Source organism: Eleginops maclovinus, chromosome 22 (assembly GCF_036324505.1).
Source record: "Eleginops maclovinus isolate JMC-PN-2008 ecotype Puerto Natales chromosome 22, JC_Emac_rtc_rv5, whole genome shotgun sequence".
NCBI classification, from domain to species: Eukaryota; Metazoa; Chordata; class Actinopteri; order Perciformes; family Eleginopidae; genus Eleginops; species Eleginops maclovinus.
Window position 1 is genome coordinate 868,147 of NC_086370.1, and position 18,528 is coordinate 886,674.

General features: G+C 46.7%; 1 protein-coding gene across 4 annotated transcripts in view; it reads left to right on the plus strand.

Annotated features, from left to right (window-relative positions):
* Window positions 1-16,048, plus strand: part of zswim8 (zinc finger, SWIM-type containing 8) — a 30,581-nt gene extending 14,533 nt beyond the window's left edge. The window contains exons 10-27 of one of the 4 annotated variants that reach the window (XM_063874495.1): window positions 42-1,338; window positions 1,446-1,577; window positions 2,365-2,544; window positions 3,165-3,348; window positions 3,713-3,811; window positions 3,977-4,101; window positions 4,942-5,245; window positions 5,399-5,545; window positions 5,915-6,137; window positions 6,444-6,491; window positions 7,377-7,666; window positions 7,950-8,173; window positions 8,569-9,066; window positions 10,684-10,861; window positions 10,977-11,150; window positions 11,231-11,350; window positions 12,237-12,415; window positions 13,924-16,048. In XM_063874495.1, the coding sequence (XP_063730565.1) occupies window positions 42-1,338; window positions 1,446-1,577; window positions 2,365-2,544; window positions 3,165-3,348; window positions 3,713-3,811; window positions 3,977-4,101; window positions 4,942-5,245; window positions 5,399-5,545; window positions 5,915-6,137; window positions 6,444-6,491; window positions 7,377-7,666; window positions 7,950-8,173; window positions 8,569-9,066; window positions 10,684-10,861; window positions 10,977-11,150; window positions 11,231-11,350; window positions 12,237-12,415; window positions 13,924-14,127 (4,606 nt within the window). In that variant the 3' untranslated portion in view covers window positions 14,128-16,048. Of the gene's footprint in view, window positions 1-41; window positions 1,339-1,445; window positions 1,578-2,364; window positions 2,545-3,164; window positions 3,349-3,702; window positions 3,812-3,976; window positions 4,102-4,941; window positions 5,246-5,398; window positions 5,546-5,914; window positions 6,138-6,443; window positions 6,492-7,376; window positions 7,667-7,949; window positions 8,174-8,568; window positions 9,067-10,683; window positions 10,862-10,976; window positions 11,151-11,230; window positions 11,351-12,236; window positions 12,416-13,923 lie in introns of all 4 variants that reach the window. The other 3 variants (XM_063874494.1, XM_063874497.1, XM_063874496.1) reach the window with 3 other exon arrangements.
* Window positions 16,049-18,528: the final 2,480 nt, after the last annotated feature.

An 18,528-nucleotide genomic window follows, 5' to 3' on the forward strand; every position in this document is an offset into this window, starting at 1 on the left:
TTGCATTGACATCACATAGAGACTATTCTGCTCTGTTCCAGGCGTCTGGAGCTGGCCGTGCAACTGAAGCAGTGGCACCTGAAGGTCATTGAGATCGTGAAGAGAGGACAACACCGCAAGTCTCTGGATAAACTGTTCCAGGGCTTCAAGCCCGCCGTGGAGTCCTGCTACTTCAACTGGGAGGTGGCCTACCCGCTGGAGGGCATCACCTACTGCAGCGCTGATAAGAAGGGCGCCACCTTCTGCTGGTCCAGGGCAGTGCTACACCAGAGAGGGGTCAAAGCTGCTGCAGGAGCTGGGGCAGAAGCTCCCGAAGCAGGGGCGGGGGGGAGAACTGAAAGCGGAGCAGCTGGAGATTTTAAAGGCAGAGGTCACCCGTCCCAACAGGAGGTGGCAGTACGACCCAAGGAGACCTTACTGACCAAGAGGAAGGGGCTGTCAGTGAGCGGAGGGGGGGGTGTGCTGGTCCGTCTGGGTGGGGGTGTCTCTCTGTCCCTGGAAGATGGAGGAGGGAAGTGCATGTACAAGGGGCCGGGTTCCTCCTCTGGGGGGAAGCTGAAACTAACACAGGGAGGTGGGAAGGGGGCCTCTGTAGGAGGTCCTGTGGGAGGGGGCGGGGTAGGAGGTGGTAAGCACGCCAGTGCTAAGCGGAGAACCAGCAGTGAGGACAGCTCTCTGGAGCCGGACCTGGCCGAGCTCAGCCTGGATGATGGCTGCAGTCTGGCCCTGGGGGCCGAGGCGAGCAACACCTTCGAGTTTCTCCCCCCTCCACCTGAGATGCTGACACTGCTCCGAGACTCACGCAAGTACAGTAACAGCAACGGGGGGAGTAAGATATTTGAAACAAAGCGAGTGAGCCATGCCTCGGCTGCACATCCTGCTGCAGAGCCAGCTCCCCCCTGCTTCCCCCCCAAAGAGACGGTGGTGGTTGTGATGGACATGCCCAGCGCTGCAGAAAAGGACGCAGAGCAGGAGGTGGAGCCGGTCCATAACAAAGATGAAGATGGAGACTCGGCTGGTAGTAACCAGCCTTCCACCTCAATCGCTACAGCCAGATCAGGCTCCACTCAGAACTCAGCCAAGCCTGCACGGGGCCGCAGAGAGGCGGGGCCCGCTGGAGCAGCAGCAGCAGGGAGCGGGGGTGCAGCTAATCAAGCAGCAGAGGCAGCAGGTGGAGCTGCAGAAGCAGAACCTGTGGGTGAGGACGACTACCAGGCGTACTACCTGAGTGCTGCCTCAGAGGAGGGAGCCGACAGACAGCTGGCCGAGGGCCACCAGGAGGAGGAGCCGGACATCTTCGCAGGGATGAAGCCGCTGGAGCAGGAGGGCCGCATGGAGGTAAGAAAGGAGGACGTGTTCAGTCAAGGCGCTCTAGGAAGCAGATACACCAGAACCACATCCGTATACATTTAACTTTCATGACATTAAACACTGTGTGTGTGTAGGTGCTGTTTGCGTGTGCTGAGGCCCTCTATGCTCACGGCTACAGTAATGAGGCATGCAGACTTGCCGTGGAGCTGGCCAGAGACCTGTTAGCCAATCCTCCGGACTTGAAGGTGGAGCAGCCACAGACTAAGGTAGATTCAATCTGTCCCATTCTCTGACTTCCTCTGGCTTCCCTTCTCTGCTTCTGTCTACAGTCTCAATCTTCCAATCTCATCAGTCAGCATCTTACATGTGCAGTGGGATATTGAGCCTGTTTGTATAAAGGGAAGCACAAAATATGTATCTGCTTCAAATTGGCATTGTTTTCTTCTGTGCAAGAGAGCAACACATATGAAATGTTCACACAACGAAAAAAGAAATGGATCTTGTAAATTTGCATATCATATCAAGTCAAATAAAAATCCAGGTACATGAGACATAATGCAAACATGTGAAATGGGTCACCCCAATTATCCATAGGGAGCGTAAGAACAGCGTTCAGACAATAAAAACATCTTTTATTAATTGAGAGAGTTCTAGTATTATTTGGAAACCTTACAACCCAGAAACATATCCCACAGAGGAAAGTGAACTGTTTGTTGAAATCCACAGCCATTTAGCATGTTCAGTCTCTGACGTGTGGTGTTTGCTTAACCAGTGTTGCTTTAAGCGCTTTTTAAAGACAAAGACATTTTTAAAGTGTTATTAATCTCTTTCCACACTTGAGGACCTCTGCAGACCACACTAAAGCTGGTACATTTAAGGTTGCCCTTCACAATCCTAATTCCTGGTTGTGTTTGTATTCAAGGGTAAATGAGTTGGGATAGGCTCCCACAGTCTGTCATTTAGCATACTTTATACATCGTACATTTAGCAGAATATCAGACATCAAATGTAGTTCCATGTCCTCATTATTATTTCCCTTGTTGTTGGGTTCAGGGTAAGAAGAGCAAGGTGTCGACCAGCCGTCAGACGCAGGTAGCCACCAACACGCTGTCCAAGGCCGCCTTCCTCCTCACCGTCCTCAGTGAGCGGCTGGAGCTCCACAACCTGGCCTTTTGCAACGGCATGTTCTCCCTGGAGCTGCAGAGACCCCCAGCCTCCACCAAAGCTCTGGAGGTCTGTCACCCTTGCACACAAACACACGTATTCTACAAACACACTGATTGAATAACTTTTATTGTTATTTTTATACGTGATCAAATAATTAGGATATAAAAGATTAAGGTTTTAATGCATTATTATCTCAATGCTTTCTAAAAAAGATCATGTGTAAGTGCTGTTCACCCACTAGCATCATCAGGGTCTGCTGGTAACTGCAGGGGGACTGGTTGTTTGTTTAGAGGGTTTTCCCCACACTGTAATAGAGACTTTGATTAAGCTTAATGAGACCTGTTGACTTATCCATGAAGTGTTATGAATAACACAACATTTGATCAGATGGAACTAGATGTTGTTTTTCCCACTGATTCTGCTTGGAGAAGCAATAGATTGTCAAAATAGTCGCCAATGCTTTTATGATTGGCTCATTGATATATTGACTCATCGTTTTGACCCTCATTTTATTCCACTTCTGAATTAGTACGTTTCGCTTCACGCTGGTGCATTTGTTTTGACTCGATAGTAATCCATACTTTCAGGGGTTTTCAATAACCTGCCGGGTTAGGTAGTCCTCAAATGTCAGGTGCAGTTTTTAAATGGTGCTTAAATGGCGTATCCTGTACCTCTGTGTTGACCAGGTGAAGCTGGCCTACCAGGAGTCTGAGGTGGTGTCTCTGTTGAAGAAGATTCCTCTGGGCCTTGTGGAGATGTCGGCCATCAGAGAGAGGGGCGAGCAGCTCCGAGATGGAAACTTCTGTGACTACAGGCCGGTGCTGCCACTCATGCTGGCCAGCTTCATATTTGATGTGCTTTGTACCCCAGGTAAGCACCAACTGTTTCTCATCACGGCTGAAGATGTTGAACTTTACTGGGTATGTAGTATATGCTGTCAAGACTGGAGCACTCCTTTGTGCACCACTCGATCCTCAAACTAAATACAGAGTTAAATCCCAGTGTACGTTAGAGGGTCTTGAGCATGTTTCTCTTCAGTGCTGGTGATGTTACATCAAATGTTCCCTTGTATCGTGTCTAAATGTGTTTCCTTTTTGTTGCTAAAGGAGCTGCTGTGATGCCAGAGTAGTTTCAGACACGATGTGGCAATGAAGTGTTATCGGATGGTATCGTTTTTCAATGGGAACTTCAAGAATTAACATCCCTTTCACTTTTCTCCATATTGTTTGTGCAGTTGTGTCTCCAACGGGTTCCCGTCCACCAAGCCGTAACCGTAACAACGAGATGCCTGGGGATGAGGAGCTGGGCTTTGAGGCTGCTGTTGCTGCACTTGGTAAATGTGTTCCTAATGTCTCTCTCTGCTTCTCAATATGGCTTTATCTCTACTCAACACTTCTCTCATGCCCCTACATTTGTACCTTTGTCCATATTGTCCACTGTACCATATCCTGTCTCCCCCCTCCATTACTGCTCTGATCTTTCCTATGTATGGCTGAAGGTATGAAGACCACAGTGAGTGAGGCGGAGCATCCTCTGCTGTGTGAAGGAACTCGGCGGGTAAAAGGTGACCTGGCTCTGGCTCTGATGATCACCTATAAGGACGACCAGAGCAAGCTCAAGAAGGTAGCCATCAAATTTCCTCATTACCATCAAACCGTTAGAATTTTTTAGAATGTTATGTTTGTTAGACATGGTAACAGATAACAGTAAGCCACAGTAAAGAATACCACTGGCTTTTCAAATAGGATTCCAGATTTTTCACAGATATGATATATTACTATATAGTCCCCCATAAGGACATTTTAGATGGGAGTCACATCGCTGGACGAAGCGGTCCGCCTGTCAACAGTAAAAACTGAAGCACCGGTGATGATTCTTTGTGTCTGAAAAAGCGGCAAGCACATACTCAACATTTAGTTAAACCAAATGTTTTTAAGTAAAATAAACATTACGGTTTATAATTAAAATGTTAATGAATATAACAAACAAATAAGTGATACACATCAGCATTACTGTTTATTATTAGTTTATATATATTTATATAAGGCTAGGCTGCTGCCTGACTACCTGTCGCTGTTTTCCTCCGATTATGAGAACGGAACACGCGTGTGTCTGGATCATTTAGCTCAATCTGTGTTTTACATCGATGTCGGCATTCTGGAAGCTACACTCCGATGGCCTGGATGTGGACGGCGACTTTCTCCTGCGGAGTTTGCATGTCACCTTGTGGGGGTCGTCTTTCACACGCTCAAAATGATCAGCTCAGATTTAAGTTTAAAGGGTTTTGAGGTTGAAGCATCAAAGCACATGCAGTGCTGAGACGGAGTCATTTTTCCTGCCAATAATACACAAATGAAAAAAGTCTTCTTCAGCTCACTCGCATCTAGCTCCTAAACACAATTATTAAGAAATAAATAAAGCTATGGGAGTCGATGTGTCTTTCTCTCTACCCCCCCTCCTCAGATACTGGATAAGTTGTTGGACAGGGAGAGTCAGACCCATAAGCCCCAGACTCTGAGCTCCTTCTACTCCAGCAAACCAGCAGCTGGCAGCCAGCGCAGCCCGTCCAAACACTCTGCTGCCAGCCACAGTGGGGTGAGTGGGGCAGCTGGGGGGGTCTCCAAACATGCACCCTCTTCTTCCTCTGTTGCCGCTGTGGCAGCCTCCTCCTCGGCTGTGACGGGATCTGGGGAGGTGGCGCAGCAGGCCGATCTGAACCCAGTGCAGAACAATACAGCCGCAGAGACTGCTGAGCCCAGGGAGCATGGTGAGAATCCCCCCCTCATATAACACTGTGGGATCCACAGCAGCTTCATACGTCCAGCCCCCGGCTCTAAAACGTATTCCTCTTTGGCTCTGATATCAGTGTTGGTTGAGCAGTGGTGATGCTATGGTAACATCAGACTCATTCCCCCGTCAGATGGGCCTGCTTCAGCTGAGCACCAGAATGAGAGGGCGCCTTTCAAGGCTGAGGCCACGGTGCCCAGCCGGCTGGCTCTGGGGGCCCGCTGCGGATACAGCCAGCGCTGCTGGGGTTCGCCTGTGCGCCAGAAGAAGAAACACACAGGTGTGTGTGTGTGTGTGTGTGTGTGTGTGTGTGTGTGTGTGTGTGTGTGTGTGTGTGTGTGTGTGTGTGTGTGTGTGTGTGTGTGTGTGTGTGTGTGTGTGTGTGTGTGTGTGTGTGTGTGTGTGTGTGTGTGTGTGTGTGTGTGTGTGTGTGTGTGTGTGTGTGTGTGTGTGTGTGTGTGTGTGTGTGTGTGTGTGTGTGTGTGTGTGTGTGTGTGTGTGTGTGTGTGTGTGTGTGTGTGTGTGTGTGTGTGTGTGTGTGTGTGTGTGTGTGTGTGTGTGTGTGTGTGTGTGTAACGTTTTATGACTTACCGGTTTGAAGATGCTCTTGGTGGAATGGCTCCCAGTAACACAGCAGTTCTTTGGACAGGCATGGCAAGTATCGACAGCAGCGCTCCAGAGACCACTTCAGACAGCTCTCCCACCCTCAGTCGCCGGCCGCTCCGGGGCGGCTGGGCAGCAACATCTTGGGGGCGGGGCCAGGACAGTGACAGCATCAGCAGCTCATCATCTGATTCACTGGGCTCCTCTTCCTCCAGCGGCTCTCGCAGGGCAGGGGGCGGGGCCAGGGCCAAGAGCACGGACACCAGCAGGTAAACACACTTCCTTCTCATCAGCTCACACACACAGTAGCTGAGTTACCTGAATGCCCATCAGCAGATTACAGTCTACTGTGACTGACCCATGACCCACCTCAACGGAGGCTAAAGTTTGTACATTACACCAGGGCTCAACAACAGTCCGCTGTAGAGAACTATTCTCCTCATTTGACCATTTGATGTCCAAACTACAACAATAGACTGATGACTTGTATGGTACATGATCAGGCCATATCCTGTTTTAAATCCTATTCCCCACAGTAACTGTGTTTACATTCTTTCATTGACTTTGTGATACAGAGCGATGGTGGGCTATGAACCTACTTATAGAACTGGAGTCACATCCAGGTAACTTCTATTTCTCCTTGTCTCATTACTTCTTTCATTCACTGTGCTAGGGAGCCGGCCTCGCACTGAGAAGAAGGCTTGCGGTGAAAATGTATTTGCTAGATGTGTGTTATTAAAACAGAACATATACTGAGCCTTTCTTTATCTACCATCATGTTTTCTTCACTCAACAATCTCCTCCAGCATCTGAAACTGTCTGAGCTGAGCAGTCACAGCTCTTGGTAGTAGCTGCCGTAGCCCCGATGTGTAATTACATTTTTGAGGAGGCCCACTTCAGCCACACATAACTCTGCAATCATAACCCTTGAAGTACAACTCTAAATCCACCTCAACGAAAGTGATGGTCACTGCTTAAAGTCTGGCTTCAGCTAAATGACCAAACTGATCAGTGAGTAATCTGTGGAAGAATGCTAATTTAGAGCTAATGCTATCAGGAGGAGAAATGACGGCTTTAAAGCACACACCTCAGATATCAAGCACAGATCAGTTCACAACGAAAGCCTTTAGGACACGCACATAAACATACACAATATTATCGAAGTGAGCAATGAACTCTCTAGCATGTACTGTAGGAAATCTGCCAGGCGATATAACATTTGTTTGAACACTGTTGTCTGCTGCGTTATGCTTTCAGCTTGTCGTTAAAGTTCATGTCCAATTATTTAACAGACATTCAAAGCAAGAGCAAAATATGAAAAATGACAGATAATATAAGAAACAACACAGAGATGCAGTTGAGGCGAGGTGAAGCTAGGATGGGTATGACGGGCTTGCCTGCTTTGGGCAGCTTTCCTGGAAATAAATCAGATCTTCACTAGATGTGTGTGTTTGTTCTGAATGACTGAGATGAATCTAATTCACATGTGTATATTTCCCTGTGTTCAGGTACAAAGGGCGGCGTCCAGAGTGTCATGCCCCCCACGTGCCCAACCAGCCGTCAGAGGCAGCAGCACATTTTTACTTTGAGCTGGCCAAGACAGTGCTGATCAAAGCTGGAGGAAACTCCTCCACCTCCATTTTCACCCAGCCGTCAGCCAGCGGGGGCCACCAGGGGCCCCACAGAAACCTGCACCTGTGTGCCTTTGAGATTGGCCTGTATGCTCTCGGCCTCCACAACTTTGTGTCACCAAACTGGCTCTCCAGAACCTACTCCTCCCATGTGTCCTGGATTACTGGTGTGTGACCGACAACATCAACACACACTTTCATTTCCTGTATTCACTACCTAAAGAAGTTCCCAAGTTTCCTTCCTTCCTTCCTTCCTTCCTTTCATCGTTTCCTTCTTCCCTTAATTCCTTCCTTTCTTTCTTTCTCTCTCCCTTCATCCTTTTCTTCTTCCCTTAATGCCTTCCTTCCTTACTTTCTTCCTAAATTCCTTACTGCTTTACTTACTTCCTTCCTATCTCTCTTAATCCCTCCCTCTCTGTCAGCACACTGTAACCTCTCCTCTCCTCTCAGGCCAGGCCATGGAGATCGGCAGTGCGGCCCTCAACATTTTGGTGGAGTGTTGGGACGGACACCTCACCCCCCCAGAGGTAGCATCCCTTGCTGACCGTGCATCGCGGGCCAGGGACCCCAACATGGTGCGGGCGGCAGCAGAGCTGGCCCTGAGCTGCCTGCCTCACGCTCACGCTCTCAACCCTAATGAGATCCAGAGAGCCCTGGTGCAGTGCAAAGAGCAGGTACACCCCGGCTGTGATGGACGTACAGACACTTACGTATACATTCAGCCCTTTAGTGTAGCAGGAAGCCTGGTGGGGGGGAAAGGAATCCGGGTCTTGCAGTTTTAATAGCTTAGCAGAATAAAATCCACATTGGAACAGCCAACAAAGGAAGTGTCGAGCATCACAATGAGATGACTTGTGTGAAGAACCTTGAGGTGGTGGGCTGATGATCATCCTGAATTAATGCAGCACCACAGCATGTGCGTCATCTCATTTCAAAATGTAGTAAAATGTAACAACAGATTCTAAATTACAGCTGGGGAGTGTGCCAGGTTTCCCTTAAATCACCTGAAGTCTAAAAAGGTATTTAGCTTGGCTCTTATGATGCCTCCTGTGTCCCTGTCTTTTTCCAGGACAATGTGATGCTGGAGAAGGCCTGCATGGCAGTGGAGGAAGCAGCCAAGGGCGGGGGGGTGTACCCTGAGGTTCTGTTTGAGGTGGCCCACCAGTGGTACTGGCTGTATGAGCAGTCAGTGGTTGGGGGCTCAGGCCAGCACCGGGAGGCGTCGGGGCGCTGCGGGGCCAATGGGGGCTCGGGCAGGAGGCCCCAGGAGTCCAGCTGTGTTGTGATTGACACCGGAGCCACCATGGAGTCTGCTGGAGTGGCAACAGTCACCGCCTCTGTCACCACAGCAGCCGTCGTGCCCGTCATCTCGGTGGGCTCCACCATCTATCAGTCCCACGCCATGCCGGGGCAGGCCATGGCTCACCCCCACAGCCAGGGGCTCCACCCCTTCACCACCATTCAGGCCCATCTCCCCACCGTCTGCACCCCCCAGTACCTGGGACACCCTCTGCAGCACGTCCCCCGGCCCACCATCTTCCCTGTGGCCGGGGCTGCATATCCACAGGTCAGAACTAGCATGTTGAATGAAAATATGTAAAGCATTAATAAGCTCACTGTTGTCTTTTTATATAATTACAATTGATTGATTTGTTCGTTTTTTGCCGATCAGCCAACATTTTCATCCCTATAGAAGATAGATCTGGTGTGAATTCTATTCTGAGTCATTTCCATCCGATACTGTTATGCCGCGTTCCATTTACGTCGGAGGTCGGAACTGGGAGTGACGTCACATCCGAGTTGACTGCGTTCCAGTAACACAAGTGGGAAAAGATGGACGCTCGCAGGAAGGCTGTTGTATTAGCTCTTGCCAAATACCAAAAACTACAGAACAAATATGCAGTCCACTTGAAACACTTTAAAAATCCACATAAATAGAAAACTACAGACCTAACACACTGTTTTGAAACACCAATGTTTAAGGCCGAATCAGGTCAAAATATGTGTGTGTTTAATATTTCTTCCGGTATCATATAGCAAACTATTTGGAACATCCGTACAGTATTTTACACTAGGCTATTTTAAGTATTCAAACAAAGCAAGCCATGAACGTTCGCCTTGTTTACAGATTTAGCAATTACCTCGGGTTAGCCATTGTTAGCAATACCGGTTGATAACAGCGCTCTGTGTCATATTTTATGCATACAAATATCGTAGCAACATACAGTGGGGCAAAAAAGTATTTAGTCAGCCACCAATTGTGCAAGTTCTCCCATTTAAAAAGATGAGAGAGGCCTGTATACTGATAACTAGTTCAAAAAGGTGCCATTAATACAGGTAACGAGTGGAGGACAGAGGAGCCTCTTAAAGAAGAAGTTACAGGTCTGTGAGAGCCAGAAATCTTGCTTGTTTGTAGGTGACCAAATACTTATTTTACCGAGGAATTTATAATTAATTCATTAAAAATCCTACAATGTGATTTCCTGGATTTGTATTTCTCATTCTGTCTCTCATAGTTGAAGTGTACCTATGATGAAAATTACAGGCCTCTCTCATCTTTTTAAATGGGAGAACTTGCACAATTGGTGGCTGACTAAATACTTTTTTGCCCCACTGTATCTTCAGATAGAAGATGAGCAGTACTTTATGTACAGGTGATTTAATGTGACACAAATAAAACTGAAGAGCTAAAAATGTTATGTGATCAACGTGCTTACTGACTGTTTACGCGCTGGGCAGCCATGTTGTGTGTGAATTGAAAGTTGAACTGGGGTATGGCGAGGTATCTCCAAGTTTGACCTGAGGGGGCGTTCCAGTTGACATTTCCGACTGGGAAGTCGGATACTCCCACTTCCCAATTCAACTGGAACGCAGCATTAACAAACAGAGGTTTGAAATGGCTTATTATTTCAGCACCAGGAGCTGTTCCTCAGCCTCACAGCATCGAGTTACTCTCTCTTCAAATGGCTTTTATATGCAAGTCATTTTGATGAATCAGAACTGACAGCCAACAGACCAACATGTCTGTAGTTTCCACATGGGCTACTATACACATCTCACTGTTACAGTTATTTTAACCAGGGACCAGTTTGACATCGCAGGTCACGTTTTTTTTTTAATGTGTGTGTGTGTGTGTGTCTGTGTCTGTGTCTGTGTCTGTGTGCCTGTGTGCCTGCCTACTCAGGGAATGCACCCAGCCTTTATTGGAGCCCAGTACCCATTCTCAGTGGCCACTGGCCCCCAGCCCCCTATGGCAGCTACAGCTGTGACCTTCCCTGGTGTCCCGGTACCGTCCATGACTCAGATCGCCGTCCACCCGTACCATCCTGAGAGCGGCCTGCCCCTCAGCACCACTGTAGCAGGTCAGTGTGTTCCATCTGTGTTTTTGTTTACCTCACTGCACTGAGGTCACGCCTCTGGATACCTGAGCTGAGAAGTTTATTTCTAACAATTGGGGGTCGCTGTTATGTTTCACAGTGGGCAGCGTCCACGCGGGCCCCACCATCCAGGCTATCCAGGGGACATCTCTGCCCACCCTGTCCTCCCAGCCCGGCTCAATGCTGGGCACTGCTTTCCCTGTAGAGGACGAGCAGCACAGCCAGCCAATCAGCCAACAGGGCCTGCACTACCTGCACTCTGCCTACAGAGTCGGTGAGTATTTATCTAGCCAAACTCCAGTAGTCCACCAGGATGGCTGCAACATGTGATCCCTACTGTTCTTTTGTGTGAAGGCATGCTGGCACTGGAGATGCTGGGCAGGAGGGCTCACAATGACCACCCCAACAACTTCTCCAGGAGCCCGCCTTACACTGAGGACGTCAAATGGCTGCTGGGACTGGCTGCCAGGCTAGGTGAGCCTGCACATGCATTAGAGCAGTGTTTTTCAACCTTTTACATTACAAAAGTCCTGCGGCACACCAACAACCACACAAATTTGAAAATGACACATTGTACTAATACACCGACAGGATGACAATTTAATAACGCCTCTCTCAATGTAGCTGCGACTTCAGCTCTGAAAGCTCTCTCCGACACCTTTCAGTTACCTGTTTTGAAGAGACAGGTGTTTTTAAGCTTGCTTGGGACCATGGCACAGTGGGACAGCTTTTCCCCACACCAAGCATAACCGAGATCGGTCTGAGACATGGTGAAAGGAACCCAAACGAAAGATAGCTTTCACTGTACTGCCTGCGCTCACCGTGTTTTCTTTGTTGGGGCCACCACTCACACTATGCTCGTCATCTTGGTTAGAGGTTTGTCCGGGACCCAGTTCAGAGTCTTTTTAAAATATTTATCCATCACTGGTCATCACCGCATCACTTTAATCTACTTTCTTAATTTAACAAGGTCATAAATGCGCTACTTCTGCCACCCACTGGCATACAAGAGTAATGAACACTTAGCCAGCCCTGACACTGCAGGCCTGGATGCTCAACATGCTGCTGCACAGAGGTGGACAATCACTGCATTATTGGACACTCATGGAGGGACGGGTTGATGGTGTTATTTGTCAGCTTGGAAGCACACACAAGTAAAACTACTGGAACATCTTCGCTTGCCATGCAGACAACCTACAAACTGCTATGAACTTAAGAGCTGTAATGCCTTCCAGTCACAATGAACCAATGTTTAAAAAGCACATGCCCTTGTACGCACCACTGTAGCCCATAAACTCTCATCGTTAGAGCAGTATCCCTTTAATGCTTCTCTGTCTGTCTCCTGTCTTCCTGTTGTCAGGAGTCAACTTTGTGTACCAGTTCTGTGTGGGAGCAGCAAAAGGAGTCCTCAGTCCATTCGTCTTGCAGGAAATCATCATGGAGGCTCTGCAGAGACTCAACCCCGCCCACATCCACGCACACCTCCGAACACCCGCCTTCCATCAGCTGGTGCAGCGCTGCCAACAGGCCTACCTGCAGGTACACACATCAGCAAACATTGGAAAAACAATACAGCAACTGATTCTATCAAATCCAAATATTCTGTTTCAGCATCTCACGCAAAAATCTGAAGTCTATTGATGAACATTCTAGTGAATGTTGATGTAATACAAAACAACACACTCCAGAGAATCATTTTGTTGATATTTAGGATTTATTGTCTAGGGTGCGGCCTTAAAAATGCAGACATTCAAACTTACCTTTAAAATGCCTCAGTAGAGGCTTCAAAAAAAAGAGGAAATGACTGGTGTCAATAAACGAAACGCACTGCGTTAGCATTCTTCTTTCAAAGTGTAAAATATTAGTATTGACTTGTATTTTATGGGAGCATAAAAGAAACACATGTGGTGTTGTAATAAAGAAAACTACCTGCTGATTTAAATCAGAAGGTTTTTAATAACATGATTTCTGAATTATTGGCAGGAAGTCCAACAATTTCCCGACACAATGCTAAAGCACGGACAGAGCTGCTGTCACAGAGGGCCGCTGGGATTCCCCTTACTGGTGGCTACACCTGTGCTCTGGGTAGTTCTTGCTCCCATCATATTGCGGGCAGAAGCCGTCCAGCACATGCTTCAGTGCTGCGCCTTTGTGACAGGATGTAGTGGTGCCGCTGATGTCCAGTGGTCTTTGCTCCGTGCATTGCATATAGCTTGTGAAAGTGCTTTCACTTTCTTTGCCTTTTCATTTTGTCAACGTGTTAAAGATTCCAGATTAAAGTTAACGTGTTGAAATTGACAGCCCTAAAAACAAAAACTGGTAGGTCAGCCCAACATCTATTAGTGACTGAGGGATCTTCCCTGAAACTCATATTCAAGGAGTATTAACTCCAAGGTCTCCTATTATACTCTTTTCAACAGTATATTACAGGTCTCAGAAATATAACGAACCTGTCTCTGATTGGCTGAAACGCCAAACAGATTGTTGTAGCATCCCATAAACCCCTCTGTTTCAGCCCTGTTCCTAAAGTGCTGATTCTGCATCTGCAGCTTTAAATGCTAATGAGCTGCTGCTGGCCACGCCCCCTCTGCGGGTTTCAAGTTTGGCTAGTGTTTGGTAAAAAAAAAAGCACGATGGTGCTGTAGGAGGAGGTTCAGGTGACAAGGTGGGCGAGTGTTACCGGGTTGGTGAGTTGCTGATGGTTGTACAACCCAGAAAACAAATCTGATCGGCTCATCTTCAGACAGCTTTGTATAGAGATGGATCAGGACAAAAAGAGAGAGAATATTTTTCCTGAAACGTCCCTAAGTCTCGTAACAAACCAGTGACACATATTTATGCAAAAAAGTTAAAGTAAATTTTGCATAAATGTTATAGTTTGAGGTTTGCAACACTGATCGAGTCAACTCATATTAGCCCTTACAGCTCTAGCTAGGCTGTGACGAGGTGCTGGGTAGGGCTGGGTCTCCAATGCTGTATCCAACTCTCTTTATTCGTGCAGTCTCTCATTAGAATGAATGTGAAACTGTCCCTGCCTCTCTCTGCAGTACATCCACCACCGGCTCATCCACCTGACGCCTGCCGACTACGATGACTTTGTGAACATCATCCGCAGCGCTCGCAGTGCGTTCTGCCTGACGCCCGTAGGCATGATGCAGTTTAACGACGTGCTGCAGAACCTGAAGAGAGGCAAGCAGACCAAGGAGCTGTGGCAACGCATTTCCCTGGAGATGGCCACCTTCTCCCCCTGAGGGAGTGTCCTTGGCTGACTCAGCTTCCAGCACAGCTACTGCCACCGCACTGAGCACACTCGCCGCTGTGTGGTTCCTGCTCTCTGGACGTGGACTCAGACTGACTCTGCACACAGGCAGTACAATCAGCTCCCACGCCCCCACCCTCAGACACTTCCTTTTTTATGTGTCCCTCGGAGCTCAGAGGAGGAGCCGGCTCACCCTCCTGCTCCCCTCTGCTCCTGACTGATTCCCCACTCCCTTTTCATCATGGTTGATGTTTGTGTAACTGTGGAATTAAAGTGTACTCCTTCCTTTCTTCATCTTACTCGACTCTTCCATTTCCCCTTCACTGAAGACATTGACGGAGGCCTCTCACCCTCCACCCTCCTCTCCCTGGAGTGTCCTGTAGTTTTGTTTTGAATGAATCCCCTAAGTGAGGCTCATTTTTATGCTGCAACATTCCTGTCCACAGTGGTTGATGCTGAGGCCTCCACTCACACAGCTCTTCTATAAGGATCTGAGTCTCTGCAGTGTGGGCGAGAAAAAGGATTTGCAAGAAAAGTTTAATATGAGAAATTATATTGTGAGTTTGGGTGAGGATTTTTCAGTATTTTGTTTAATCTTTTTGATACTCTGTATAGAATATGACATGTATCCAGAGAGGAACAGGAAGGGAATGACAGAATGTTAAGGTGCTGTTTTTGTTGTGTGGAATCCATATTTACATTTCATCCTGTCTGAGGAGTGACGAGAAACAGCTCCGGACCTAAACCTGAGGCTGCGTCACATCTGGGGCCAAGCAGGGCCCACAACATGTGGTATGTCTCTTGTCAGGAGGGCTGGGTATCACTTTTAATCTCCAAAAGGGTAATGACTAATTTGACTTTTACAATACCTTTTTTGCTTTTTTAAATCTGATTTCTCTTAAGATCTTCTTGACATTTAACAGAATAAGACACATTTGTTAAATTCACTCCGACTAACACAACAACTGCACCAAAAGTGAACCTTTAGGATTAAACAAGTCATCAAAAATATGATTAACATGAGAAGTAAATGGATACCTGCAGTTTTCCATCCTCAGTAATGGAACATAAATCAGTGAGAACTGAACGTATTGAGGGTCCATACCCAGCCCTTCTTCCCAGCGTCCACTGAGCAGTTCAAGTGCAAAAGCTCTCAGGTGCTTTGCATGAAGCGTGATGGGCAGCAGCTTCCCACTGCTCCATGACATTAGACAGTCTTAACAGTTTGTCCAAGGTTCCCTTCCTGTGAAACCAACTCGTACAGACACACCAGGATTGAGCTTAGCACTGCAACTGGAACAAGTGTCCTATTTCTGCTGTGTCTCAAAGACAATGGCTTGGTTTTATTATTTGGTTTATATGTTTCCAGTCTGAAGCACCTGGGGCTGTGCACACAACCATGGCTGTGTCTCATTTTGTGGCCTCCTACAAAATGTATTCAGCACATGTATTCAATATATAGTCTCATTGAGGTCTTCGTAGCCTCTATTGACTTTGTGCCACTCACACAGGGACAGATCAGCTCAGGGGCCTTCAGAGACTGTGGTTCATCACAGTTGCCCCTGCAATGAGCTACAGCCATGGTTGATGTGCAATGCAAGAGTTCGCCCACAGATCCGTACCCCTTTCTTCACGATGAGCTCACAGACATGGTGCTGCATCTCTGTCCAGGCAGCTGCTGTGCTTCTGAAGCCGCTCTCTGATTGGCTCTGGACCTTACAGGTGAAGGTGACTTAGTAGAAAATGTACTGTGATATTTTTGTATTCCTCAAAAAGTGTAGCTTGATGGAAAAATTCTATATGTGCTGATTGCAAAAAGGTTCTAATTTAGAGTGGAAATAATTCATTAAAAAAAAGTTTAAAAAGCAATACTAAAAGTGTAGAGTTTACTTAATAAAGATAATTCAAAACACTGACGAGCTGTGACTGATGTGTGGGATACAGTTGGAGATCATTTTCCTAGAGGTCACCAGGTCATAGTGCTCCTCAGGCTGCCTGTAGAACCAGCAGCCGCCACAGGGGAGGGCTGTAGGGTCCCTGTCAGTGCGGACCTGACTGTCCTCCTGTCCCCCAGCAGCCACGTAGGTCACACATTTAGTGATCTACCTTTCTATCATTCTGTGTTCAGTAAAGCAGCAGCCTTTGGGTCATGTTGGGTCAGGGGGGTCCTGCTGATGGTTCCTGCAATGACTTTTTTCACAAATACTCAAGCAGAACTTAGTAGATGTACCTTCTGTGTGCAACATTTCTGAACATCCAGGTATATTTTACATATCAGAATATTGGTTTACAGGTGTTTTACCACCAGTGATGTCGGTGCACACAACCGTGGCTGTGTCTCATTTTGTGGCCTTCTCCTACAAAATGTATTCTGCACATGTTTTCAATCTGACCACTACGAGTAATCTAACACGTTACTATTTCCAAACCAGTAATCAGATTAAAGTTACTTATCCAAGTCACTGTGCGTTACTATTTTTATCATTTTCAAGGTTTTATTGGTCACAGCATATACAACGTATATGTTGGCAATGAAAATCTTATATCCCTTAGTAATTTTCCTAGTAATATTTTCCTTAGTAAAGAGATCTATGTTTGCTTTCTTCTTTTGTCTCGGGGAGTGATGTCTATGCGACAATTAAGTCACGTTTTCAACATGAAGACAACTTACGTGTATTACCACGCAGAGACACGAACGTAAACAATGGAGGAGGAGAGAGATGCGCGTTTTCTAGCTGGAAATACAGTCACTATTTTGAGTTTGTGTCAGCTAAAGATGACAATATTCAGGTTCGTTGTGCTCTCGGTGCTGGAGACAAAGTGCTATCTAGCTTCAAACACTACGTCAAATTTGATGAAACATTTAGAGTCGCAGCACGGCACAGTCAAACTACAGAGCAAGTCCCACCAGGTGGAGCGAAGCAGAGAGCTGCGACTAAAGCAGGAGGTCACCCAGCACCCAAACAACAAAAGCTGGACCTCGGTGCAAAACCAGTAGCTGCTGAATGTAACTAATAAAGTAACTTGTAATCTAACTTAGTTACTTTTTAAAGGAGTAATCAGATTACCTTTTAAAGGTAACTGTGGCAACACTGGTTACCACTCACCTGATGTTTGCACAAAGCCACTGTATAATACCCACAGTGCGTCACAGATCCTTCCCTGTAAGACCTACAGATCCCACTTTGACAACAGCTCTACCCCTCCATCAGTACGTTTGCTACTGTATCAGCCTGGTGGTAAGAACCAAGAATAAATCATTACCGCTACTAAATGAGAGGATCAGAGATCAGCCTGTCAGCAGATGATCATGATCCAATAGTTACTCCCATTCTCTTTACCAGGGCACTCAGAGGTGGGAAGTACATTTACTCAAGTAATGTACTTAAGTACAATTTTTAAATACTTGTACTATACTTGAGTATTTCAAGTGGATGCTACTTTGGACTCCACTACAATTCAGAGGTAAATGGTGTACTTTTACTCCTACATGTAGCTATTACCTTTAGTTACTTTACAGATTTGGATTAATCACCTCTGAGGGTTTTTGGTATTGGCATTCAAATGAATGGTGAAATCTGTAGACCTTTGGTACCAAAATACTAAGTATAGACTAATATTGAGAACAGACATGTACAGGGTCAAGGGTGAGGACCCAGCCTCAGTCAATAAGGAGAAGGAGAGAGAGAGAGGGATGTATGATGGGGGATGTTTCAGGTAGAACAATGAAAACTTGGGATCACCACAAGATTACAGAGGAACTCCCTGACGTAGAGGGACAGTCAGTACATCTGTCCACAGTCACAGTCAGTCCTCAAGTACAAATCATCAACCAAGAAGCATTCAACACCCTCAGGTCACCGCTGGGACACTCACAGTCCTGCAGCGCTTTTAAGCAAACTTACTTTTAAAATAGCCATATTTTTAATTACCATTTAGTGAAATAGATTTGAAAATCTTAAAATGTATCCGTTCAAACCATCTGATTTCCAAAATATATACATGTTTTATATTGACTAAGAATCAATTATGTATCTATATATATTAAATGAATCTAAAATTAAAACATTGATTTTGAACACGTATTTGATGTAAACACACAAGAGCTGCTCTCACAGAAAGCTCTGAGCAGACACAGGTTCACATCTTCAGGGACACATCACTCACATCACGCAGAGCACATCTGTACGGTGGGAGCGCTGCACTGTGGCTGTCGGGGTTATCCATCAGTAGTATGCGGTAAGATAAGAGGGGTGTCAACATGACCACTGAAAATCCTTCATTCTCTCTCAGGTGACAGGGGCGACCATGTCTTTCTTCTGATCTTGGTATGGTAAAACAAACTTTAGATCCATAACTTTGGGGGGTTGAATTTGGAACCCTCCCCCAGTAT